This window comes from Aythya fuligula, chromosome 2 (genome assembly GCF_009819795.1).
Source record: "Aythya fuligula isolate bAytFul2 chromosome 2, bAytFul2.pri, whole genome shotgun sequence".
In the NCBI taxonomy this organism is placed as follows: domain Eukaryota; kingdom Metazoa; phylum Chordata; class Aves; order Anseriformes; family Anatidae; genus Aythya; species Aythya fuligula.
The window spans coordinates 25,980,815-26,007,403 of NC_045560.1; the positions used below are offsets into that span (position 1 = coordinate 25,980,815).

Sequence of the window (26,589 nt, forward strand, 5' to 3'; positions counted from 1 at the left end):
GTTTATGGGTTTGGAATTGCTATACAGTTATGGAGGTGTTCAAGGTCTGTGTTGATTGCAGCCTTAACTGGCTCGCTTTAACTTCTGTCTGAATAGGGCTCCATGCTAGTGCCAATTCTATTTCCAAATCAAATAAAATAGTTCCTAATCGTAATTTTTGTGATACTTTACCTGATAGTCAGGTCTCTGTAACATTGCTCATCGTTATAACCACTTCTTTCAATCATCGAGCTTGTTTTAAATCTGCATAACTTCTTTCTACAGAAGATAATTAGATTTAATTTTAAGCATAGGATTTTTTATGAAGTACTGTCATTATTGAACCTACTGCCTTTCATTCATCAAGGATCAGAATTTAATAGAGCTCTCATACTTTTTTTTTTTTTTTTTTTTTTTCTCTGAATTTTTAAATGTAGCCCCTTACCTCTGTCTTTTCTCTTGAGGATGCTGGGCCACTTCCAACAATTATATACTAATTCTTACTCCGCTAAATTAATTTATAGTAGAGGTTCAGTGAAACAGTCTCAGTGATTCAGGAGAGACTGTAGATGTATGTCTGATGACAGAATTTTACCCATAAAATTAGATGTACAGTCTCTCATAAAACATTGTCTGTTATTGGACTAATTTAAGCCTAATAGTGTACTTTTTGTTTTACGCTGATTACACTGATCCCTGTTCAGAGAAAATACATTTCCTTATTCCAATACCCATTTTTTTCCTTTAAAATCTCAAGAACTAAAAATCATCATTGCAAAATACTCATTTCTTCATTTTTGTTTGGCAGAAACGAAATGAGCCGATGATTTGCCATCCAAGGCCTGGACAAAATTTCAAAATGACTTAAGATTTCCTCCTGCAGAAACTTAATTCTCTCCATTATTATCGGCATTTCTGCTGTGCACATAGCCCCTCTCAAACTTCACTGGGGATAGTTTCCATGGGAACCAGAGAATGAGAACTGATGAGTCTCGAAACAGTCAAATAATAATCTTGCTTTTTACCAGTGGACAAAGATTTACTTCTCCAGTGTTTAATGGAAGGCACTAGAGCTTATTTTGTTTTGAAGGAGAGGAAAGAAAAAAAAAAAAAAAAAGGCCTCTGGAAGGAAGCCAAGTGTGCATTGTATACCTGTAGGGTTCATACTAGCTGGAGTGAAAGGGAAAACCAGTATATTTTCCTGTGCTTTTTGATTTCCTAAGTGATAGAAAAGGAAACTCTCTGTTGAACGCAAACATTTGTAGGACAGGGAAGATGAGGAAGGAGCTGTGGTCACTAGGAGGTGAGCTGATGAGAAGCCTGGCAGGTGTACAGAGCTACTTCGTGCATGCAACACAGCAGAGGCCGCTAAATGGTTCTGCAGAAATCCTGGGAACAGCTTTCCAGGTGCTGGCATTGACTTTTCTCCAAAAGTGATCTGTCCAGGCTTCTGCACAACATTGAGTGCTCCTTACCGTGACTGAATATTGGCTACAGTGAGGGTTGTTCAATTCAAAACTTGAACTAAAGAAGGGTAAATAGCAAGATATGTTTAAATAATTACATTTTCTTTTAATCTCATTTTTAAACTCTTTACCATCCTCTGATTTTCTGCCATTTTACAGCTTAAGTACTTAACATACACTTTTGTGCAATGATTTGATCTCTATTTCATAAACATAAGAGATAAAAGTGTATACATAGAACATTATTACAGTGTTTGAAAAAAAAAATTTCCCAATTAGTTGAAATGATAGATCCTGAGGGAGAACAGATATTGTTATTTCTGCATTGTAAAATATATCAGACATGGACGCGATTAATGATTTAATCCAGTGACTAAATTAAGAAATCCCATTTCTGTCTGTTACCAGTAATTAGTATGTTTTAAACACTGTAGGCAATTACTATATTTAAAAACCAGGACTCAAGTTGTAAGTATTTTTTCTTAGCTTGTGGATGGAGCTAAAATAAAATGAAACGCTTGCATTAAAAAAGTGTAAGATGATTTTTCAGTATTTAAGTAGTGTTTTAATGGGTTGTTGAGATAAAAACCCAGTTGTATTAGTAGCAATATCAAGAAATACCAAGTACAGTAGCTGGATGGGGTGGCAGATGAAGTACAGCTAGGGAGTATGTGGTTCTGGTGAAGTGTCACACTGTGTCTTGGGATCATTTTGTTTGGGCACCCTTAGCCATGCACAGAGACCCTTCAAAAAAGAGGTGTACTGTTTAAAAGTGCAAACTAGTGCTAATTTTGTTCCTGAGTTCTGGTATTGGATTTTTTATTGAATGTTTTAACACATCTTCATGTTAATTTACTGCCCAATATGAGCCTTGTGATCAAAGGTAAACGCAAGTGAAGAGTATTTCCATGTTTTTAATGCCTAGAAGAGTTTATTCACATATTACTGCTTGACTGAAACAAGTGTTTACCCAGTTCTTACATCTGCTTCGAGCCCTATACTAGCCCCGACATCCAAGGGTGAAGGACATCACTGAAATTCAGTGTGGCTTGACGATCTGACCTAACTGACGTGATGCTGGAAAAGAGCCTGCTCCTTCTCTTTGCTACAGTCTGTAAAACAGGCTTGTGGGTTTTTGTCATGGATGTGGAGTATGATAATGAGCCACCAGACACTAATATTGGTAGGCTGCTTAACACTCTGTTCCCTAATGTTCTTTGAGCTAGATCCCTAATTGCTGACTGCAGACACTTAGGCAAGATGATTATTAGAGGAGAAACCAAAGACTGTTACCGCTGATGAATCATAAATCTCAAACACTTTTTTTGGGAGGTATCAGAGCTGCTGCTTACCTGGAAGGTCTGGGTGGTGCAGTGAGAGAGAATGCGATGATCATCATATAAAAACAGCAGAAATGGTGGTGGTTCCTAAATATCTGATAGGAGATAGAAGAACAAAGGACAGGGCTGATACACTTGACATTTCATGACAGCGTGCCCAAATCAAACAGCGTCGTTTCCTGGGAGATCGAACAATGCTGCGTGCTTATTAATCACGAGAGAAGCTCTCTGCTGTTCTCACAAGTCCTACGAAACCTGTCTAACTCAAGTGGGCGAGGATCAGCCCACCCATGACAAACTGCTGCGGCTTTATCCTACAGACTGTATATTATCAAAAATGTTATGTCTGCTCTGAACAAAATGTCCAAGTGTGATAAATGTGGGCAACGCTCCAAGAAAGTGGGCTTGCCTTCATAAGAAAACTGTACTTAAAATCCAACTTTAAGTTGGCTAATTCATTTTAATCAGACTAATCTCACTGAAATAAATAATTTGGGTAGGTTAGTGTGCTGCTAAGTTGGTTGGAAATCACATCTGGAATTTGCAGTGACTTTCTCGAGTAGCTATGGTTATATCCTGTGGTGTTCTTTGCACCGGACCCTCAGTTCCTGCAGTTCATTGTACAAATGTAGATGGTTTAGGAAACCTTTCACTGAAGTACCAGGCCATCTTTTTCCCCTTGAGAGCTTTTATTTCTACTAGATTAGAAATGTACTTGGGTAGTCCTGGCTGATTAATGCAGGGCTGTATCCATCTTAAATGGCACGTGATATGCCCCACTGCTGGAATTCATCTTATTTTGACACAGTACAAGTCAGAGTTAATGATACAGCTCTTTTCACTGCTGAAGATCTTGGTAAGTGAATACTAATACAAAATTTACTCTTTTGTAAAGTGATCTATCTCAGAGGAAGGCAAGACTATCACATATGCATTTTTTTCTTATCTATCGAAGGAAATGATGTGTTCTCAGTAAGTAAACTAGGATCTAAGAGTCTTTGAAGAAATACAAGCAACAACTAATTTATAATCATTAAAAATCTGTTTTCCATGTGCTTGCTGTCTGATATCACCCTCGTTTGTCAGTCATCTTTGTTTTACTGTATTTTACTATTTGAACTTCCTTATGAGATGAAAAGCTTCCAGGAGCTTTTAAAATGTAAACTAGGTTAGAAAAGGGATTATACAGAATCTTGCAAGAGTTGTTTAAAAGGAGCTTGTTACCGTGACATTCATGTTAAATGTCAATATGCTGGGGCAAGTTTTTATCTGCAAGACTTACAGTATTCATTTTAAATTAAAAAAGAAAAGAAAAGAAAAAGTCCGATTCCCAGTGAAGGGTAGAGGCATTAAAGTAGAATTATTTTAATGACCTGGCCAGACAGGTCTGTCAGGGAAGTTTTGCATATTTATGTAGCCTTGTATAAACAAATAATATTTTTATTGTTTATTTAAACGATGTAATGTATGCGTTATGTTGTCTCTTCCAATTTTGCATGCCAAATATATTTTACTCCACAGAAACCTTTGAGACAGCTATTAGAGAATTTAGCAAGAAGTCACTTAATTACCGCTAAGAAGTCTTTCACACAAGAGGTCTCTATTTCTTAAAGTCCTTAAATCCATGAAATGTAAACTTTAGAAGTGTAAATAAGGTAAGTAAGAGTGGAAAAGACTAGTCTTAGTGTTGACTTCAACTTTTAAAATGGTGGGAAGTAGCTAAAGAATTACAATCCATCTATCATTATTCCAACTGCTGCTTAAACTACTTAATTTCTTCTTCTGATCTTCTGTAGATCTCATAATGACATATCCCAGGATCAATTATTCTAACTGCATAAGCATCCAATGATACTGTCTGTATCTAAAAAAATATCATGTCTTCTGCTTATTGTAACACTTATTGAATTATCTTTTATTTTATGTTATTTATTTATTTATTTTTAAGGGAAGAAATAAGTCTTAGACCAGAAGATCCTAGAGCAACAGGCAAGGAATTTGATCAGGAAGAGGAAAATCAGCACCCAAGAAACAAATGGGATTCGGTATGTTGGAAGCATAACCTTCCTCAGGACTGATCTGTTCCTGATTGCACTGAGATTAAAGGCTGTCTTGTGATCAGTTTCTGTCACAGAGGAGTTAGGCTCACAGAACAGAACTCAGCAGATGCCCTGGTGCAGAATGACTCAAGTGACGGTGACTTAGGCTAGAAGATGATCTAGTCTAATAAGTGGGTTTACATTTTTGTCCTCAGTAACATGGCTGTGACTTAACACAGCAGTCTGCTGGGGATTTATACTGTGCTCTTTTCAAGGGGCAAAATGTTCCCACCAGCACTCCCACTCAAGCTCTAGGAAGACTGAGTCTGTGGCTGTGTTTTGGGAGACTTGTACCATGCTGTCAGGCTTCCTTGACCTCTCAAAACAAAAGCCCCAGAGAAAAATGCTCTGTTGGCTTCCCCTCCTCATCTGCTTTTCCCTCAGTGGCCCTGTGTACCTAACCCTTGTCTGTGTGCATGGGTAAAGAGAGGAGAACAATACCACAAGCTTAGCTGCCCCTTGTTCAGGCAGGCAAAGCCACAGGCTCTTTGCTGAAGGGCCACGGAGATGACCTTCTCCTTGTTTTCTCTGTATAAACATGGCATCCTGATGTGGGAGGTGCAGAAGCTTTTCTCATGCTGCTCTTTGCTTTGTAGCCCTGTAGAGGAAGACCATTGTGTGTGGGGGGATAAGATGATGCCACAGGGGGGGCTTAGTAGTTAGATTTCTCCTGTATGTTTACTATGAGCTGTGATTAGCTCAACTAAGAAGTAGCAGGGAAAAGGGACAGTTCCTACACCTACCTACTGTGGAGCAGGTTATGCTTTGTGTGTTCATGGGGATTTGGCCACCATTCTCTACCTCCGTGGGCACAGTCCTGTGGCAGAACTCCTGGTTTTGGTCTATATCCATTTCCATTAAGTAAGTTTGAAAAGAGTTAACATTTCACTTAGGGTTCTGGCGGAGATTTAATTGAATTCGTTTGTACAGGCTTGGTTAAACAAAGAAATAAGCACTTGAAAATTAGCACCAGCTCTGTAATTTCCTACTGCTTGCCATTGGTTAAATATACAAAATCAGCTTGCAAACTGTACATAGAAGTAGTTGTGACATAGCCCAATATTTCGGACTTCTGTTTTTTAAGAAAATACTGGCTTCCATTAACTTGTTACTTTGTACAGTTTATTTTCCATAGGCTAGAAATAAGAGAATCAATTACACCTAAGTAAGGTGTGTTAAATAAATAAATAAATAAATACAAACCCGATTCCCTTCTCCAAAAGTAACAAAGAGCAGCCAGTAGTGCATGAGAAGTGAACAGTTTCCATGTTCAGGTGAATCTCTACTTACAGAACATTTTAAGTCAGTGTAGTCTGCAACAATTACTCTTACTTCAAAAACAATGTCTGTTTTGTGATGAGTTATGGTCTGCTCTCAGAAGATGAAAAGTTAAGCTGACATGCTCTTAATCACACCCAAGATTACCATACTAATTTTAAAAATCTAATTCTCCTTTGTAGCATCTATTTTTCTTCTCCAATTCTGAGCCTTCCATGAAGAACACAGACTGCTCTGTATGTGTCCTCTTTAAAATTTCATGTGCTACAGATGAATCAGTTAGTGAAGAATTCATGACTCATTCCTACAACAAAATTTCATGAACTTCCCCACCTATGTGGCCTGATGATCATACCCCTACTGATTTATCTCCTTGAGAACTTTCTTATTTCTTTAGCAAAAAGTTGTTCATTTTCTTTTTGGTCTTGCGTGCGCGAGGACCTTGTTATTGACTTATTGCTGAAATGGAAGTCATGATCAAACTCAAGATTTCTAGGATTACATTCTCTGACTACAAGGATAGCTGGTATGTATCATGGATCATCATATATTCTGTGGCATAAGGCATTACAGGTAGCTTTAATCTGAGACATAGTGTGCATCTCTAACTATTAATAGCAGATACTTAGATATTTTATTTCAAGTTTATGCTTTGCTTTTTTTTTTTTTTTAAAACCTTATACTCACTAAAAATGAAATGGAGAAGGTGATATGTTAAAGAGAACTGCATGCTCAGTGATTTCCATTGAGCACTGGATCAAATGGCTTATATCTACCAAGACAGGGGAAGAAAGGGAAAGAGGAAACAAGACCGGAAGAAAGGGAAAGGGAAAAAGGTGGGCAGGAATTCAGTCTCCTCAAAGTGTAAACTAGCAGAAATCATTCCTTCTTGCAGTAGGATGGGTTGAAAGAGCAAAGGTTTTAGAGTAAAGTCAGAAAAAAAATAAAGGTCCAGGCTTGAGATTCTGAATCCCTAAAGTTCCTGCTAACACTGGTTGCCAGGACATAGACCACAAGGACAGAAAGGATAAGTGCCATGTGTAAATGTAGAAAACAGTATAAGCTTGTTTACACCCAAGCTAAACAGTTTTTATGAAGCATATATGTGTGAATAGACACCAGAAAAGTTAAGGGGCAAAAAAAGTATGATGACTTGTACTTGGAGATCCTAAAGTAACTCGTTCAGCCTGTCTTTTGATCACTACAATGTTTTCTCTTTTGTGGTTCAGAGTAACATAAGATGCATACTGTCTGTTGGAGGATGCTTTACTTACCCTTTTACTTACCTGAACCCCAGTTTTACTCAGCACATTGAAAGGAAGGTCCAAGTAGTAACATATATTTGTATTTCCTTAAAATGTCTCCTCCTTTGCCCCCTCACTATTCAAAATTCTTTCAATTTTGTTCTGTCACCAGCAGGTAATTCTGCTGGCTATTTAGCGAGTTTGCTATTTCAGCTGCTCTGTTTGTAAGCTTCAGAAAATCTGTTTAAAATAAAATCAAAAAACCACAAAAGCATTTAAGAGCAATAGGAAATGCTTCAGGCAGCAATCTGAAGGCCTGCCTAAAAATAAGTAGCTGACCCTTATGTGTGCATTGCCCATGTTTCTACCTTTACAGTAGAGATTCAGAGTTCTAAAATTAGTTTTCAGATAACCCAGTGCTCTCTGCAGTCTGGGAGGTTTGCAGACATTTCCTTTTTGTGTGATGAGGATGGTTTGATATAGTCAGAAATACATTCTGTCTTCTCTTCATCCATCCACAATGTTACTGCATGTCCCATAATTTTTACACATAATGAATTCATTGAAGCCCTAGAATAATTTGATGACTTAATCTTTCTCCTCTTAAAAAGCAGAATGTAATATCTTAATACAATGTGAATTTTACAGTAGTTAAGACAGCAGAATTTAATGTTTTCTCTTTGCAATAGAAAAAAAATATTTTATTTTATTTTATTTTATTTTATTTTATTTTATTTTATTTTATTTTATTTTATTTTATTTTATTATTTTTTTTTCTGATAAGTTGTCTCAGTTGTGCTTTTAAGCTTAAAACAGTTAATACACCAGGCCAACCTGTTTTTCCCTGTGTTCTGACACTTGCCTAATTTTTATAATTAGAATTCCTGAGAATATTCTTGTTAACTAATAATCCATCCATGATAATGCTATCATCTGCTATCCAGGGACAAGGGAGAACAATGAAAACCTGAAAAAAAAATAAAAATCTTAACTCCCTTACTTGGTGCATGCTCTCTCCAGCAGTCCACAAATTCTTACTCGGGCATCTAGCAGGACTTGGCAGCTTTACAGTTGTGGGAAGTGAAAAATGATCATAGTTAAACTTATGCCTAGCATCCTCGTATTTTTTTTTACCAAGATAGTAATGTGGTACCCGTTTGCAGGCACGCATCTATGTATAGCTTTAGATGGCCTCTCCAAAGCACTTACAAACTGCTTAGAACATCGTGCATGGGCGAATTGTAGTGCTGGTGAATTTAGGTTTGATCTCCACTCCCACTCTCTCAGCTGTTTCTGAAGACTTGGTGCACCGTGTTCTTTTTCCTTCGCTGAATGGCACTGTGCATTACTAGTAGTAGCACCATGAGTTACTACTACCTCATACTACATTAAATATCTACTTATATTTTTCCTGGCGGTGGAATAACAAAGGAATTTCTTTATCTGATCGGATCAGTCTCTTCACTACCTTTATGTGCTCTTGTAGGGCAGTTGTGCAAAGCTGACCAAGCAGTCTCTCAGACCAGAAGAGTGCTCTTTTCTCCTCTCCCATTCCAGTAACTTCCCTGTTGTTTGTAGGGTTTTGCCCTTACTCAGTCCTCTGTGCAATCTGGGAGGAGCACTGCCACGACAGCTAATCGTTCCTGCATTGCCTGAGCCTCCTCTTTCCTTTTACTTTCTAAAAACTTCTTTCCTTGTTCCAACTACGAGGCGGGCTGGAGCTCTTCAAGTACTAAGCAAAACTATTTACCTACAGCAGGGATTTTTTAAGGCTGATTAGATGGTGCTTCTGCTGTGTGACCCACCCCAGCTGGAGATAAATTTCATGCCTGGTAGGAAAGGCAGACACTAGAGAGAATATCCGTGTTGTAGACATAACTGCTGTAGAGATTTAAATAAATGTTCTTATTCCTTATCTGAAAGCTCCATTACGACCTAAATTGATGGATAATAAAAAGGGCCAAGTTCTTTTGCTCCTCATGCACTCCTTAACAACTTCTCAAATTTGACACGTCGTTGGCAGTTTTGTACCCATCTGTATTTCCCTTCTGCCTCCACCTCCTCACCATCTATTCCTAAACACTGTGTTTTCTCTTTCACATGGCACAGCATGAAACTCATACAGACTGCTGGGTAGCAGGTCTAAACTGGCTTCAACCCCTGTAATCTCCTTTTCCTTCCTTCACCCTTCAGTCCAGCCCTCTCTCCTCCCTCGTTCTCAGCCATTTTCTTAGACCACGAGATAGTGCCTGGAGATATTGGTCATTGGTAAGAGGTGTATTATATATAGCAACGCCAGCACAATACAGAGGAAAAACAACTTATGTGACCCCGTTATAAAGAATTTCACTGCAACTGTTCAAATTACACAAAACTGTTGCTAAAACACTTTAAAAATTGCATTCTGTTTCTTCTTGGTTCTGCATCCACTCCCACTAACTCGCTAAAGGCTTCTTGGTGTTGGTATATTTGCTACTGTTAGCAAATGCACACTCAGGCAGCCTCGCTGAAGTATCTCCTGCTGCTGCCCAGGCAATAGCACATAGAAATGCCTTGGTCCAAGCCCTGCTACTAGGTTATTTACTAAGTGATCTTGTTATTGTGCTAATGTGTGCATGACTCCTGAATGGATGAAAATGGTCACCTTTGACAGGGGGCACTTGAATACACAGTGGGCCAAGTGCCATTCACTGGAGCTCTCCAGTCTCTTTGTCATTTCACAGTGAAGTTACAAATGACCAGATCAGACATAATTTGTTTTGTGAAAATGGATGGGCGGGTTGTGCATGAATATACCTTTCTGTGGTAGCAAGAGTCCTTTTAGCCTCTGTTTTAAACAGACACTTCTGCAGAGCTACGGGTCCATTGCCTACACCCATTTTGCAGGCTTATTCTAATGTTTGCTGATCCAAATCATGGCTTCTCAAATTCATCTAGAGATAGGTAACTTCTCTCTGAGAAGTTGTGCACCTGCTTTGTGATTACTAGAAATCTATATTACACCAATTTAACCAACCCAGCTTTCCAGAATGCAGCCCTTTTCTTGAAGAAAAAGTAGAACTATTCCAGGTAACAAAATTTTTCATTCTCCTTCTATCTTGTGTTGCTGGTAGCTTGCACCTACTCAGCATTTCAACTGATTTTTTCTTAAAGAAGAAAAATCATTTTATCACTGGTCTCACTTTTGTGTTCTCACTGACTCAACAGGGAAATGATAAGAGGTTCCCCTTGTCTAGTGATGCACCTTTCCACTTATAATTACACAACTAATGGAACGTAACTCTTAAGAGCAAGGAAGAAACCATACTTTTTTTCTACTCCAGGTTGTTTCACACATTTGTGGCAGATGTGTTTTTCACATTAAAACACATCTGCCACAAGCGAGGCGTTTCCCCTTTGATCCGATAGGGAGAGCCAAAGAGCTGCTCTTCACTCACCTCGAAAGTCATCATCTAAGATTTATATATATATATTAGACACCTGAGAGTTTCATATTAGACCTGCTATTCGGCATGTAGAACTGTGATCTTTCCTTTATCTGTTTTCCTGGTGGCTTGGTGGTTTTGCTTGTTCCAAGCTGGCTATGTGATAGGAGCTGTTCCTATCTATTTTTGTCTTGGGCAAAGGCCTAGGTCCTCAAAAGCTTTTCTCTTCAGACTAATGCAATTGCTTGTTCTGTTTTATAAAATATCACTGTCATCCTATTCCTCTGTAATTCTATTCTGATTAACGTGAGCGTTCCTACCCTTTATTAAAGATGTCATTGTAAATTTGTAGACTTTGATTTGTTAATTCTTATGTTTTGTGTTTTGACGTGTTGGCAGTGTTCTCATTTTTCTTTTTAATGGTGTGATGAACTGGTCACCCTTTATGATTTCTCTTTCCTTTTACACAAGTGCTTTATTATTAGCTCACAGCTACTCTTTGTAGGCACTTCTAACTGGTAACTTGAATTTCTTTATAGTTTCTTTACAGCAATTGCAGCATAGTGATAGGGCTTCTGTGCTTTGGCAAAGAGCACAGCTTTTCCAAAATAACTGACTATTTTTAAGCTGACTTGCTTTTGTATAGCCGTACAGAACATAGTAATTAAGTTCTGAATGCTCTGGTGCACTAAATTAAACTGATTACCAAATCTAGCTTTGAGAGAGTATTTCCACTGAGGATGTATTAGCAAGACAGTACCCGTAAGGCAGGGGGAAATGCAATCCAAGTATGCGGCAGGTAACTGAGGTATGGGAAAGCTGTGTTTTGTTGTACAGTCTAGAAATAGTAGATGACTGTTATTAGCTAAACAGCAGTGTGGGGCTTTCTCCCCCCCCCCCCCCCCCCCCCCCCCCTTTTTTTTTTTTAATTGCTGTTTTTAAAAAGAAAAAGGTGAAACAGATACATCTGGAATGCAACCAGATCAATGTTACCTGGACAGCTTGAGATGGGTTATTTACAATGTGAGCCCCAATCCAGGCATATTCATCAGCTTCAGGGTGGAGCAATCCAGACAAATATTTTTCCTGCTTGCCAAGGGATTTCACACTGCGAGGCAGCACTGTTGTGCTGCATTTTATGAACTCCAGCCTCTGTTTCCCTCTCTGATAAGTCATCTGTTGCTGTTTCCAGAATGAGAGAAGGCTCCAAAGTACAACTAAATTTGAATGGTCAGTCACTTGGAAAAAATGAAAGCTAAAATTGCCGTCTTTTCTTCCTCATGGCACAAAACATTATCTGATTAGGCAAGGTAATGATTACTGAACTCAGTAATCAGATTTACTTGTGTGTTATATTGTATCAAGTACACTTGTAAGCTCTGAGCATCCGGTATACTTCTCCCTGTTCTCCCAATTTTCCTCTGGCTCACTAAGTGCTCTTTCTTTAAGAATAATAGGGGTTACTTACTGCACAAGAAACACTCTGAGATAATGCTTTTGCACAGACTGACAAACCCCATTATTTTCCTTTTTCTAGATTCTGTCAAGAAATTTTTTCTTTTCAACAGAAAAATGATTTTATTATAATAAGAAAGTGTGTACCTTAAGAAACAATATTAATCATGAAATTATTATGAGGCTCCCAACAATCTATTATTTGTGCTTCTGATTAATCGACTGGGACACTTATGGAAAATATAACCACCTTATTTAGAATCACAGACACAGAGAATCACCGAATGGTTTGGGTTGGAAGGGACCTTAAAGACCACCTACTTCCAACCACCCTGCTATGGGCAGGGACACCTCCCACCAGACCAGGCTGCCCAAAGCCCCATCCAGCCTGGCCTTGAACACTTCTTTGTTGTAAACAAAGAATATGTGAGATTTCAGCCATCCTGGTTTGGATCTCTTAGAGCACTAACTTTTCCAGCTCTGACTCTTTCTTGCTGATGCTGGTATGGAGACAGAATTCTCTATGCCATGTACCTACATATGATTCTTGTCTGATGAATCAAAGTGTGTGACAGGTACCATTCACCATACCAAAATAAGTATTTTACTCATTCTGTCAAATATCTGTTTTCTGGAAAGTTTTCTAATATTTTCTCCACCCAAAGAGCCTAACATGACGTTTTGCCAGGGTTTGGTTCTTAGTAAGCTCCTAGCAGACCAAACATGTAGTCTTTTATTTTGCCGTGAGATCGTGTATTTTCTGCAACTAGCTGGCATCAATCTAGCTAGGCTGGTAACTGATAATTTTCAGTGTTGTGCTGAAAATTCAGAGTTCAGCGTTGAGAGTCTGTGTTAGGAGGCTGCATACCTCAAAACACAGCTCTTTTGAGCATTCCTAAGATTTCTAGCTTTTAATATTGACAAAACCACTATTTCAACAATAAATAGTTGCACACAGAGTGCAATTCACATCTTTCCCTTCTGAAAATTCCATTTTGTTTTCTAGCCATAACTCTACATTTCTTAAATGGTTTAAAAGTGGAATGTTTGAGACTGGATGTGATGGTCTCCTCACTGCAACTGAGAAAAGGCTATTACTAGTCTGAGTTTAGGCCCTCATAATGCTAATATTTGCCTTTCTGATAAACTGCTAGAATATGCAGTTTTGTTATCATTACCTCCGATTTTCTTCAGCTCATTCAGGACAAAGTTCTTTTTAATTTTTTTGACTCTATTCTTGAGCTTTCAAGTAGCTTGACATGTTCTATGTAAAAACAGCACAATCTTCTTGCCAAATTAGCGGTATTAATGAGCTCCCATTTTTAACTATTAATGCCTTCCTATGGAGAAGAATTACACCTAGTGCAGTAACACATTGTAAATGTTTGAAATTAAAGCTTATCAAATCCTTATTGCAGCTGTTTGTTGTTCAGTTTAGTCTGGTGCTACTCTTGTAGGGTCTACCCTAACTTGAACTTACCTTATCTTCCAAAATGTATATATATTTTGCATATGTTTATATATAAATATATATATATATATATATTGTTCTTTTTCTTTAAAGTAGATTATGTAATAAAAATTCATGTCTGAGTGTTAAAAATAGAACTCAATTCTGCTTATGCTGTGATATGTATAAGGAAGTAAATCCTCCTGTGCAGTGGCCTGGTGGGATAGCAGATAGGGGCTTTCTCAGCCAAAGATCAGAGGAGGGAAATAGTTTCCGTTTACTCCCGTGAATACAGATATTATCTTTCAGGACTTGAAAGACATTGACAGGAGATGGATGATGGAATGAGTTTCTTCTTTTGCCTGAGCCACGTAGAAAAACTTGGATTGCCACTCTGCTGCGTGAATAAATTGTTATCTCAAAACCTGAGTAGCTTAGAAGCACCGAAGTGACTCAAAACTACCCATCAATGACATCCAAATAGTCATGTTTGTAAGTAAATATAATTCACACATGTAAAATAAACTGGAGATCAATTATTTTCAGTCTTGGAGGACTGTGTAAAAACTGGTTTAAAAAGATACCGAGTGCAATTTAAAGTGATGCTGTCAGGTTAAACAGCTGGGGTCTCTCTTCCTGTCATATGCGCAAATTCATGATCGTTTGAATGGAGTTGTTACTCTGGCACAAGTAAAATGACTCTAGCCATTTTCTAGCATAGGTACATACTGAACCGAACAGGTTTTAAATTTGCACTGGTTGGCAAGCTGAGTAATTCTGTAACTTCAGTGAAGTTAGTCTGAATTTATACTAACATAAAAGGAGGACCTTGGTCTCTTATCTTCCCTGAAGTATGCTGTGCAGCATTTTAGTGTTCCTCAGGAATTAACAGAAATGTCAGTCATGCTTTAGCAGAGTCTAAAAATACCTTCTAGTTAAACGGATTGTCACAGAAATACTGAAAATGTAAAAGGACACACAACTGTGATTTTTATAGTTAGGCGCAAGGCCACGCTCACATATGAAGAGTCTCTCTTCGAAAGTGATGTTCTAATCAAAACAAAATACAGTTTATTATCCTTGAGACTACATTAATGCTCTTTAACATAGACACTAGGTAAATACGGATGGGATTGAAAAACATTTTGTAAGTGATTCGTGTGTGTGAATAGCTTAGATGTCCCTGGCCAAAGTCGGAGCCCCTAAATAAGGTCCAAATGGTCTCTGATTGAGCAGCCAAAAATGCCAGTAGTTTCTACAAGTCTTGGTGGTTGTGATCATGAGGTGGCATTGGTGGAATGTAACATTACTTAAAATAATTTTGCATTGGATTCTGTGTGAAAGCCGGGCAGTGTCTGCTTGAACTGCTACGCTGCCTATTTACAACACATTTAAGAAGAACCAAAATGTAATATTTAATCTTTCTCATCATGGAAAGCTTGGTATCTATTGTGTGCTCCTGCTGTGAGCATCAGCAAGTTTCCCCGCTTTCCACCAGGACATAGCATAGAGTTTGCACTACTCTGCCATGAAATAATATGAATGTTTTCTTGGGTACATTGTTAAAAATATTTATTAGGAGGGGAGAAATGTCCATTTTGTTTGCCTAATTTCTACTATAAAAATAATTTAAACAACATTTATGGCTCTGGATATGGTCGTGGATATCTTTACATAATTAGGTGCTAATTAGTCTTTTTAAAATTGCTTCAATTATTTCATCTCATTTTAGTGTTTGCTTGTGTCACTTTTTTTGCTTGTGAATGTAAATTATAAAACTCTTCCAGATACACATCTTGTACACGCTAAGATCTTCAAGCACTCTGCATATTCAGTATAAAATCACAAAGGAAACAAAATGTTCAAATTTCTGCTCTCTGTCCCTATTCCTCTTCAAGGAGACTTGAAGTTCTCCGTTTGTCTCTTCAAGAGTCAAGCAGCTCTCTTGGTATTCTTACAGGCTTTTTGCTACAAAATCACATCAACAGAAGGGCCCTGCCAGGATCCTCAGATCTGTGGTACTCTCTGATGCTTTGGCATTTAACAGGGGGTGTCTTGGTGAGTTGAAATAGTTCTCGTGCTGGTGCAGGCAACCACCACAGGTCTCCTCACCACAAGAAGCTGTGAAACCAGCGTTCCCTCACCCTTCTGCCATGCCATGGCGATTCTCAGCGGCCCCCAGGGCAGCGGACACCCCCTTGGCCTCTTGCCCTGCCCCTCTCCTTGCATCCCAAGCAGAAGCCACTCCACAGCCCACGATTAAAAGGTTTGCAGCTTTCCTGTCAATTTCAGCGTGCTGGATATCCAGGGGAACATTTTGAGCTGCACACCCTTGGTGCCAATTAGATTAACCAGAGACCGGCACCTGTGAGCACTTAAGGGTGTAGCCGCCATGCTTCAGTCTCATTAAGCTAATGAATTAAGTCTGCAGGGCTGTACACCCGATGTCTTCATTTGCAGTCCCTGGCACCTCCATCATTCCATCTGCCTAATAATTATTTTGCACAATTTGCACATCTCCAGGCCCTTTTTTTTATTATTATTATTTTTTTAATTATTATTATTTTTTTTCCGGATGTTTACGCAACTACTTTTCCAGGCCGTTTCCCTGCAATTAGCTTAATGAACTTTCCCTGGGAGTCGCTAGGCGATTACCTGCCGATTTCACCCATCACCTAGAGGTTCCCTGTTGGTGACGGGGGGCCAGCAGGTTATGGGGCCGCCAGCTGTGAGATGCCCGGTCCCCCTACGTCCCCCTTGTCCCCTCCAGCAGCTGCTGAGCGCTGCGGCCGCATTTCCCCTGCGTGTCGGCAGGGTTCAGTGGCTGGCTGGGAGCAGCGGCGAGGGAAGGCGGCCGGCTCCACAGCCGCCCCTCCCGCCCCGCAGCCTTCCCCTCCTCGCCCTGCGCACCCCGGCTCCGAGCCTGGCCGGGGGGGAGCTGAGGGCGGCGGTGCCCACCCGGCAGCGCTGCCGGCCGCCTGCTGCCTCGCTCTCTCTCTCTCCCTAGCCCCGGAGGTGAGGCACCTGTCAGCGGCCGGGCCGAGCCGTGCCAGGCGGAGGGAGGCAGGGAGGGAAGGGGACGGCTGCGGCGGGGCGCGGCGGCTTCTCCTCCTTCTCCTCCTCCTCCTCCTCTTCCTCCTCCTCCCCCCCCCGCTCGGCGGCCCCGGCCGCCTGCAATGGCGTTGGGGCGGCTGGCGGCTGCCGTCAGCTCTCCGCAGAGCCGCCGAGGAGGAGGAGGAGCAGGAGCAGGAGCGGGCGGCCGGGTAAGGCTGCGGGGGAGCCCCCCGGCACCGGGCTTTTGTTCCCCGAGGCCCCGCCGCAAGGTGCTGGCGGTGCGGGAGGGGAGCGGTGCGGGTGTGCGGGGGGCTCCGGGGCTCAACTTGGCTCCCCGCAGCCAGCGGCGCAGCGGGGGCGAGGAAATGGGCGGCGGGGCGGGGGGGGACGGAGCCCCGCGGGCACCGGGATGGGCTCCGGGGGCGGCCGCGACCCCGGCCCCTTCCTGCGGCTGCTGCGGGGAGTTTGGGTGCAGCTCCCCGAGCTGCCAGCCCCGTTTTTTGGGGGGGAGCGCCTCGCCTTTGATGGCACCGCTACCATTTCCCGGAGAGAGCCGGGGAAGCGGAGCCGCCGCGCTTGCATGAATCTCTCTATCGATGCGCTCATTGCCATGGTTATTCGTGAGTAACTCAGGCGTTCGGGTTTTTTTTTTTTTTTTTAATTTTTTGGAAAAATTCGCTATCAGGAGGAGCGTTTCCGTGCTGCCTCTGCTTGCCTGTCCGTGGCACCGTCCTTCTTTGTGAGCCTTGCGCTGCGGAGCGATGCCCCCCCGGCTTGCAAATGTCTCAGCGTGCAAAAGTTTTGGGCTGACAAGTTTCCACGTGTCGGTGTAGCGTGAGATTGGTATTTTATTTCATTTTTTTTTTTCCGCTTCTTTTGTAAAATCTGTCGAATAACCGCGGAGGGAAATCAGGGCTCGGATTTAGGGAAGCGCAAGTGCCTGCCGATTCAGGGAACCCTGCTTTCTGTTGCAGGTTGAAGCTGCTGCTGCCCTCCGAAGCCCTCCGTCCTGCCTGTGCTTAGGTACCTGCCTCCAGAGCTTCTCCCGAGGATGGCCCCGCTGCAGGGCACTGCCTCCTGAGGAAAACCCTTCCCAAGCAGTATCTCGGTTGTAGCAGCTGACTGAGAGCGAGCGGCACCGGGGAAACTATGTGAGCTGGTTTTGCAGCCCTGAAGTAAACATGATGAAAACGGAGTCCTCGGGAGAGAGATCGACCCTCCGGAGTGCCTCTCCTCACAGGAATGCTTACAGGACTGAGTTCCAGGCGCTGAAAAGCACCTTTGACAAACCGAAATCAGATGGAGACCAAAAAACGAAAGAGGAAGGAGAGGCCTCTCAGAGCAGGGGAAGGAAATATGGCTCAAATGTCAATAGGATTAAGAACTTGTTTATGCAGATGGGCATGGAGCCCACGGAGAGCGCTGGAGTTGCCCCCAAAACCAGGGGGAAGGGTGGCCCTCCATCGCCTCAAAGACGAATCAGGCCCAAAGAATTTGTAGAAAAAACAGATGGTTCAATTGTAAAGTTGGAGTCTTCTGTTTCGGAAAGGATTAGTAGGTTTGATACTATCCACGATGGCCCTTCTTACTCCAAGTTTACCGAAACTCGGAAGATGTTTGAGCGAAACGCTCATGAGACGGGCCCCTCCAATCGCTATTCCCCAAAGAAAGAGAAAGCGGCGTCCACCGAGCTCGCGGATGAGTGGTGCAGCTCCAAGTCTCACAGGGGCAGCACCGATTCCCTGGACAGCCTGAGCCCCAGGACTGAGACCGTCTCCCCAACGGTGAGTCAGCTCAGCGCCGTGTTTGAGAACGCTGACGCACACAACGTAATCGTTCTGGAAAAGGCAGAGAACAACGAAGAGTACTCCGTAACTGGTCACTACCCGCTAAACCTCTCCTCCACTGTCGCAAATATCTCCTCCCCTGTTGCAAACCTCGAGGGCTTCAGCCCTCTGAAGGATGCCAGCACGTGGTCTCCGCCAGCCAAACCGGCTGCAGGCCCCATGTCTGTTGAGCACTCTCAGCAGAATAGCGCGCCGTCAGCACCGCGACAGAAGGTGTCTACAGGCACGCCGTCAGGTTCAAAAACAACTGAAGAAATAAAAAAGAATGCAGAAGCAAGTGCTGACCCTGGTGAGAGCTCCGTGGGGAGTCAACAGGAGTCGGTACTTGACAGTGAAAGATGTGTGGACAGTTCTGCGAGGAGTAAGTCAAAAACAGACGCAGAAATTGCCTTGCGACCAAAGGAACTGTCAGAACATGCAGAGGGCATCGCTGATAGGCCTGAAGCTGCAGAAACACCGAGAAATTTAGTTTCAGATTTAGCAGCAGATGCCGTTTCGGATGCCACCGAGACCCATTACGATGATGCAAGTGAAAAAGAAGTGCATGAAGATGTGAATAATTTCCAGAGTTCCCATGTGTACATGCACTCTGACTACAATGTGTATAGGGTACGATCGAGGTATAACTCGGACTGGGGAGAGACAGGTACTGAACAGGATGATCAGGATGACAGTGACGAAAATAACTGTTATGAGCCTGATATGGAATACTCTGAAATTAATGGATTGCCAGATGAAGACGAAATCCCAGCCAACAGAAAAATACAGTTCAGCCGTGCTCCGATTAAGGTAAAGTTTCCTACATTCTTTTCCTGCGGTTTGGTTGATTTTCAAACACAGCTTTTTATGAGGTACGCTTTGACAGTTGAATTTGGCTCTGAAAAGATTGCAGAGGATCTCTCGGTATATGGTTTTATTACAGTCAGCCAGCGAGCGTAACCTTAAATGAAGTAAGGAAGCTGAGCTCTGATGAGCTTGTGTCATTTCCTAGCCTCCTTGATGGCTGACTGAGCTCACAGAAATTGGGAATGACAGCAAGGCTTATGAACTCTGAGAATTTTAACGTGCATGTTTTGACTTACGCGACTAAACTATAATCACGCGGTGAAACATAGAAGGGGGTATTTGGTGGCCTTTGTGCTGGTCGTTGTGTTTTTCTCATCTGAAATTGTGCCTTCTTTAGATCAGATGGCTTTTCTTCGGCTCTCCTCAGATGTTCTTTAAAGTCACTGTGCTTAAACACTGCGTCATGAAATGTAGTGTACTGTTGTAGAGTGGTTCTCCCTCGCTAGCAGAGGGCCGTCACTGCCCTTTCTGAATTGCTCGTCTTTTCTAGTAGCATCTTCACTCTTGTAAACTTTACTAAACCCTAATTTATGTGTGTTTAGTATATGTCAGTGCAAGTGAGAGCCTACAGAAAGGTAAAAGCCACTTGGCTAAAATACCTGGCTGGGTTTGTTGCAGAGTTCTTTCTGCTTTCTTTTTAAGTACCTTGAAATTACAGCTAAGAATGTGGGCTGTTTGGGGTATTTCCAGCTAGGAAGGAATACCTAGCTGTGCTTTTGTTATACCAGCATTTGACTACTGAGTCTCAGGGATGTGTTATAAAAGCATTTTATTTCCAAGCGGTGCAAATGGTCTCAAGTGCACAATGCAAAAACATAGTCATTTTTCCAGAAATGGCTCTTGAAAAAGCCAGATATGGTGGAGTACTTGAAATGTACACATTGTTAAATTAAAAATCTTTTATTCAGATGCACTTTACTGTTATTGTGCACATTTATTAATGAAAATTATTAAATCAACTAACAAGTGTCACTGCTGAACATGAGGGAATGTGATTTGCAAGGTCTGCTTTATCATCATCTGTGGTTTGTGTTAGAGTAAGGTATATATGTTTGCATATTTTCTTGATCTGAATGAGGTAACCAGGTTTCCATGTTTGTTTATTAGGGGGGTGGAGGAAGGTGAATGGTCTTGTGTTCTTTGAGCTTGTAAAATACCATTTTTTACACTGAAACAAAATTTTCAGAGCCAAGATGATGGATTTTGTTGTTGTTAGTATTTTATTCAGGCTTGTGTCATTCACCAAGAATTCAAACAGTGTTTGTGCTCCCTCTGGATTATTCGTGTAATTAAACTAGACCGTTTTCTTTAAATTTTTTGGAGATGAAGTAGGGAAAACTTGTATTACAAAGGATTATGGAAGTTTCCCCCTCCCTCCCCTTCCCCCTTAGGCTGTCCGAACAGACAAGATGATGTTTCTGCCTTCTGAAAAGTTTATCAATCATGCATAGAAAATTGCGTTATAATATTTATTACAGTTCCACAGCATAAGAATTCAGAAAGCAACTACACTGATACTATTCTTGATGTTAAGATTTGTTGCTTTTCCAGTTTCGAAAGAGCTAACAGTGATGTTGCTGCTTTGGTGTATTACTGCAGGCTGTCTGAATTATGCTATCATGCCCAAGTGTTACAAGAATATTCTCTTTTTATTTAGATAAAACAATTTTCTTCTTGAGATCTTCGTGCTATATTTATTTCATGTTATATATTATCAAGTGATAGTAACAGTCCATCAATTGTTTGTTGAAGTAATGAGAGAGTCCATTTGTCATGGCTTTAGGAATAGAGCATTCTTAACGAGCTTACCCAAAGTAAAAGAATCATTGCTTTAATTATTTTAGCATTGTAGATAGCAGGAAGACAGAATAAAAGCTGCATGTAGCGAGGAGTGTGGAAGAGGTTGGGAGATCCCATGCGAGTGCTTTCTGTCCCAGGCACCGCAGACACGTGCAATCCTCTGGGCACGTGGGGAAAGCAGAAGTGAGACCTCGAGGAAGGCTTCGCTAAGAGGAAGAAGCACAGCAGAAGCTGTGGAAAATGAAAAGCTACTTTTGCCTAGCCTTCTCCCTTTCCTCCTGCACTCCGTGACTCCCTCGGCCATGGCATCACTCGGGGCAGGGATCTGGAGAAGAGCAGCTGGGGAAAACCCTGCGGGTCCTGGGGAGCTTGTGGTCCTCTGGGATCCCACGTTGCCTTTTTCATAGCTTTGCTAATTCAGCACGCTGCTAGGAGGTCAACATCCACCTTTGATAAGCAGTTTCTGTCCAGCAAATACGTGTCAGTGGTCAGTGCACTGAGCAATGGGGACTTGTGCTCTGTCCCCTCTCGCACTTCTGGCATACAGATTTAGCAGATCACTCTCTTCAGCTGCCCAGCGCATGGAAATGATGCTCACTAGCCAAAGAGACAGTAACCGTGTAAGAATTTTTCCATTCTTGACAACTTAATGTGTTACTGTGCATAATGTCTTTTGTTAATACTTTTCTTAGTTGTCTTACGCATAGTATAACTGAGAGAGAAAAAACACAAAGCAACTTAGGAGTATTTTCTGAACTGCTGAAAACCAATTTGCCTTTGTTAAAATGGAGCAATTTGTGCTCAGCTACTCTGCTACACAGCAGTGTTAAAAGTCCAATCCAAACTTGAGATGTTTAGTGTGAATTTCACGGTATTGTTCCTCCTCTCTCCTTCTACAGGTGAGCTCTGAAATAATTAACAGAATTGGCATTTGAATGTGTATCCTGCAAAACGAGTGGGTAGTGAGTGCCACTCAAGGGTCTCGACAGCATAAATGTCTTTAAATCTCTGATGGTTAAACTATTTTTTCGAGGGAATTTTCAGGTAGATATTTAAGAAATAAATGAGAAAAGCGCTAAGATGGAAGAGCAAAGAGATGGAAGAAGATTCTGTTGGCATTTAGGAGAGGCCTTTTGTCCCATAAGTGGAGATGCTTTGGACTATGAGAAGTACTGAAATATAGGCAGGAGGATGAACAAATAACATTTTATTTATCACACTGATCAAGATTGAATCCTGGTTATTGCCTGAGCAGGAAACTTATTTAGAAACTTGCTGTGAAGAGAAGCGCTCAAGTCAAGGGTTACTTGCAATTCTGCTCTGTTGGAGCCTGTAATTTCCCTGTCACGGATCCTGTGCTCTGCTCTAGGACTGTGTGTTATGGTTGCTGATCTTGTCTGTGTTGGAGTAGGTGGCTGCCCGGGGGTCACTGCAGGCTTGGGGAATTTCTTGGTATTTGGAGTGTCGCATCACTGGTGTGAGTGGTTGTGCAAAAATACAATCAAATGTGTGGTGGTTTTTTTTTTTTTTTTTTTTTTTTTTTCTTTCAGGATGGTTTTCTATGAAAACGAAAGCAGAAATCTTGTGGTTTATTGGTCTTCAGTTGAGTTTTTGCAGAGTTGACTGGGGTTTGGCGCTGAAGAGTCACAGAATCATTGAGGTTGGACTTGATGATCTTGGAGATCTCTTCCAGCCATGAACCGAGCACTGCCAAGCCCACCACTAAACCACGTCCCTTAGCACCTTATCCACATGTCTTTTAAATATCTCCAGGGATGGTGACACTACCACTTTCCTGTGCAGCCTGCTCCAATGACTATCAACCCTTTCAGTAAAGAAATTTTTCCTAATATCCAACCTAAACCTCCCCTGGTTCAACCTGAAGCCGTTTCCTCTTGTCCTGTGGCTTCTTGCTTGGGAGAAGAAACTGACCCCCACGTCATTACAGTCTCCTTTGATGTAATTGTAGAGAGCAATAAGGTCTCCCCTGAGTCTCCTCTTCTCCAGACTGAACAAGCCCAGTTCCGTCAGCCGCTCCTCACAGGACTTGTGCTCTAGGCCCTTCACCAGCTTCGTAAGCCCTCTCTGGACACAAAATTTGCTGCTTCCCAAACATTGCAGGCTAATTGGGCAGGGTTGGCCAGCAGTGCACAATTTATTACCTCATATCTTTGCACGCTTTGGCACCTGGGAATGTATTAATTGTCCAAATCATAAATGTTTATGAGCCATCCTTCCTCTGTCCTGGATGGAGTTAGGGTGGAAGATGAATGCTCGCCTCTCTTTCTTCCCACAAGTCTGATATCTTGGTAGCTGATGGCTACACCTTCAGTTAGTGCCCTCTTTCTGGCACAAGGTACGTGTTGAACCATTTAAAGCTGTTTGGTGTCTGCTGCTGACCCTCCTTGTGCAAGTTTCTGCTGCTCTGACTTTGTCCTGCCTGGCTGAGGGGCTTGGGGAGGGCAACTTGTGGTGGGACGAGAGGTGTCCCTAGGGATAAGGGAAGCTAACAGGAATGGAAGGGATATTGCAGATGTCTCCTCCGTGCTTCGACTAGTTCTACACAAAGGGGTTGTAAGCACTTGTGAGTGCTTCATAGCTTCTTTCTCTCTTCTGTGGTGCAAGGTGAGTATGGCATTTCAGTTTTCTGGATTATGTTTGGTTCACATTTTCTTCAGGAATCTGAATTCGTGCTTTTCTCTTTTTTTTTCAAGTGAGCCTTGAAGAGGTTTTACAAGTACCATGACCGTAGCTTAGTGTAAAGTATAAATGACAGTTGTATTTACTGAAGTTGTCTTGAAATTTCTTAGGAACTGTATGCTGTTTTGTTTTTGTTTTTTTAATTTAAAAATCAGTTGAAGGAGTAATTTTTTTCCTATAGTTATTCCCCATTTCTCTCATTAAAACATATTCAGGTTTGTGAATTATGATGAAGAATGAGTCTGAAACAATTTGACACTATAATTACTTTGGAAATCATTACTCTCCAAAATATTATTATTCTTTACCTAATAAACATCAAAATAAGGTACGCTGAAAACATTTTCAAGTCTCAGTGTTGAAAAAGGAAATACTTCTTGGCTGATTCAACATTTGGTATGGTATTTACCCATGGCTGTTAAGATGTTGATGAATTGTTTTGGATCAGGAAGTCATACGTCAGAGTTAACCTGTCCACAAGCATTTTACGGTCCCAGGCTCCTGCCTTGCTCATGCTTCTATTCGTGTTTCGATTAAGTGAACACGGAGCTGAATTTGGATGATCTCCACATCTCCCTGCCAGGCTCAGTGAGCCTATGATTCTCTAAATGAAGTAGTCCTGGCATGAGTTAGGGCACTTCTGGGAGGTGGATGTCAAAGGCAGGACTTGCAGAAGGATCTGCAGGCTATGTTATATTTAAAATGAGTACAGAATATGAGAAATTCATCTGTTTTTGAGTGGGTTGCTTAAGAATCTGTACAGATAAATAAAGGTGCGTAGCTTCCTTCTGAAATCACAAAGGGATTTTTGCTCTTTCCTTAAATTTGCTTCTCCACTGTAGCTCCTGTGTCCATGCTTTGGTTACAGCGTTAGGAGAGGAAGGTGGTTTTGGCTGAAGCACGAAACTAGGAATTAAATAGCCTCAGGCTCTGGCGCTGATTTCTCTTGTAATATTGAATAAGTCACTGAACCCTTTATGCTGGTATTTGAGCTCTGTAAAATGGACAGCAAGATGTTTAACAACTCTATTAATCCCCATTTGTAAAGTAGTTTGAGATACTGAGCTATTGTTTGGGTAGCTTGAGCTATGCATATTCTGGCACATAACATGAGTTTATGCATTTTTTCAGGCATAGGGAACTCTACAGACAGGGTAGTAATACAGTAGGTTGTGTTGTGTTGTAATCAGAGATTGTGATGCTAACTTTCATTATTTGTAAAAGTTAACAACTTAAAACTTCTTTGTGCCGGTGGTACAATATATAGAGCATTTCTGGGACCTGGCTTTATGTTTTAATTACGTTTGTTATGAGAAATCTTGGCAGAAGCTTTAATATTTTTTGTCAGGGAAAGGAACAATAAATATTTTCCTGTAAATACTAAGCATTCAAAGAGTGGATGCTCTCAGGTGAAGAACAACGAGGAAGGGATAAGACATTCCAGCACAAGTGTCTCCTACATGGTTATCTCATGTGAAGTGCATTATTGAGGTGGGGTTGTATGCTTTCACTGAATCAGAGTCTTCTGCACATGGTAATTTCAGGTGCAGACAAGTTTTCTTACATTAAATATTCAGGAAATTATATTGGAATACAGTAAATACAATTAAGCTGTTATTCTAGCCCAATATATTGTGGAGAGTTTAATTTCATTACTAGGTCTAGGGACTGGTTATTCCTGGATGCAGTGTTCACACACAGTTGCTGAACTAAACAGAAATAATGTTCCTTAGATCTTGGGTTTACAATCACTGGGGTCATTCGAGAAGAGCCGTTTGTAGAAACCGAGTTTACATTGAGTGGTTGGTTGAATGAATCAGAGGTTTACGTGGTTTAAATTTAAAGGGTTTTCCAATTAAAGGTTTTGAATTTCGGAAGTGCAGACTGAAAGCTGTAGGGAAATAGACTGAAATTAGGTGAAACAAAGAGCTAAGGGAATTAAGGTTGGGTTCTTGGAACCTCCATGATTCAGAATTAGAAAACCTGTATTTGGATTTGCATCCCAGGAAAAGGCAGAGTACACGAGCAGAAGAATCACGGACCCGACTAAAAGAAAAGTCAGCCAAGGAGAGTATCAGAAGCTAGCCAAGAATTTGCAAGGAGTGGCAAAAGGGGTTGTTTGAAAAAATGAAAGTTGTCAGAGAGTTCAGAAGTTTTAAAGTGTGAATAGGATCTTGCCAGAAATCAAGCTGAGTTTGACCTTGTAAAGGAAAATAATCCAAGAAGTAGAAAGCTTTTTCTGTTAACTACAAAACAGGACAGGAAGTGGGGCGTTATGCAGTAAGCAGGAGGTTGTGATTAGAACTATCATCCCCGGTTTATATTAATGTTTTGCCTTCATTTTTGATGCAGTTGGTCATGTTGCACATAGGGTCACGATTAAGACTGAAATAGGGTGTATGGGAAGAAACTCTGACAGTGGAATTTCTTCAAGTGAAATGAAGATGAAGTCTAAAGTTCCCAGTGCTCACGTTTGATGGGGGCTAGAGGGAGGAGGCAGTATTTCAGAAAGTCTTGTAGCAAACGTTTCAAAACACAGAACTAACAGCAGTATCAAAACAGAGATGGTAATTTAACTTCAAAAGAGCAAATGCAGCAGCTATTTT

At 41.3% G+C, this 26,589-nt stretch overlaps 1 protein-coding gene across 6 annotated transcripts in view; it reads left to right on the forward strand.

Annotated features, from left to right (window-relative positions):
• The first annotated feature begins 16,693 nt into the window (after nucleotides 1-16,693).
• The window catches only part of PPP1R9A (protein phosphatase 1 regulatory subunit 9A), a 145,380-nt gene continuing 135,484 nt past the window's right edge, over nucleotides 16,694-26,589 (forward strand). For 2 of the 6 annotated variants that reach the window (XM_032181199.1, XM_032181202.1), the window contains exons 1-2: nucleotides 16,934-16,999; nucleotides 17,765-19,426. In XM_032181199.1, the coding sequence (XP_032037090.1) occupies nucleotides 17,972-19,426 (1,455 nt within the window). In that variant the 5' untranslated portion in view covers nucleotides 16,934-16,999; nucleotides 17,765-17,971. Of the gene's footprint in view, nucleotides 16,752-16,933; nucleotides 17,000-17,370; nucleotides 17,411-17,764; nucleotides 19,427-26,589 lie in introns of those variants that run through there. The other 4 variants (XM_032181203.1, XM_032181204.1, XM_032181201.1 and 1 more) reach the window with 3 other exon arrangements.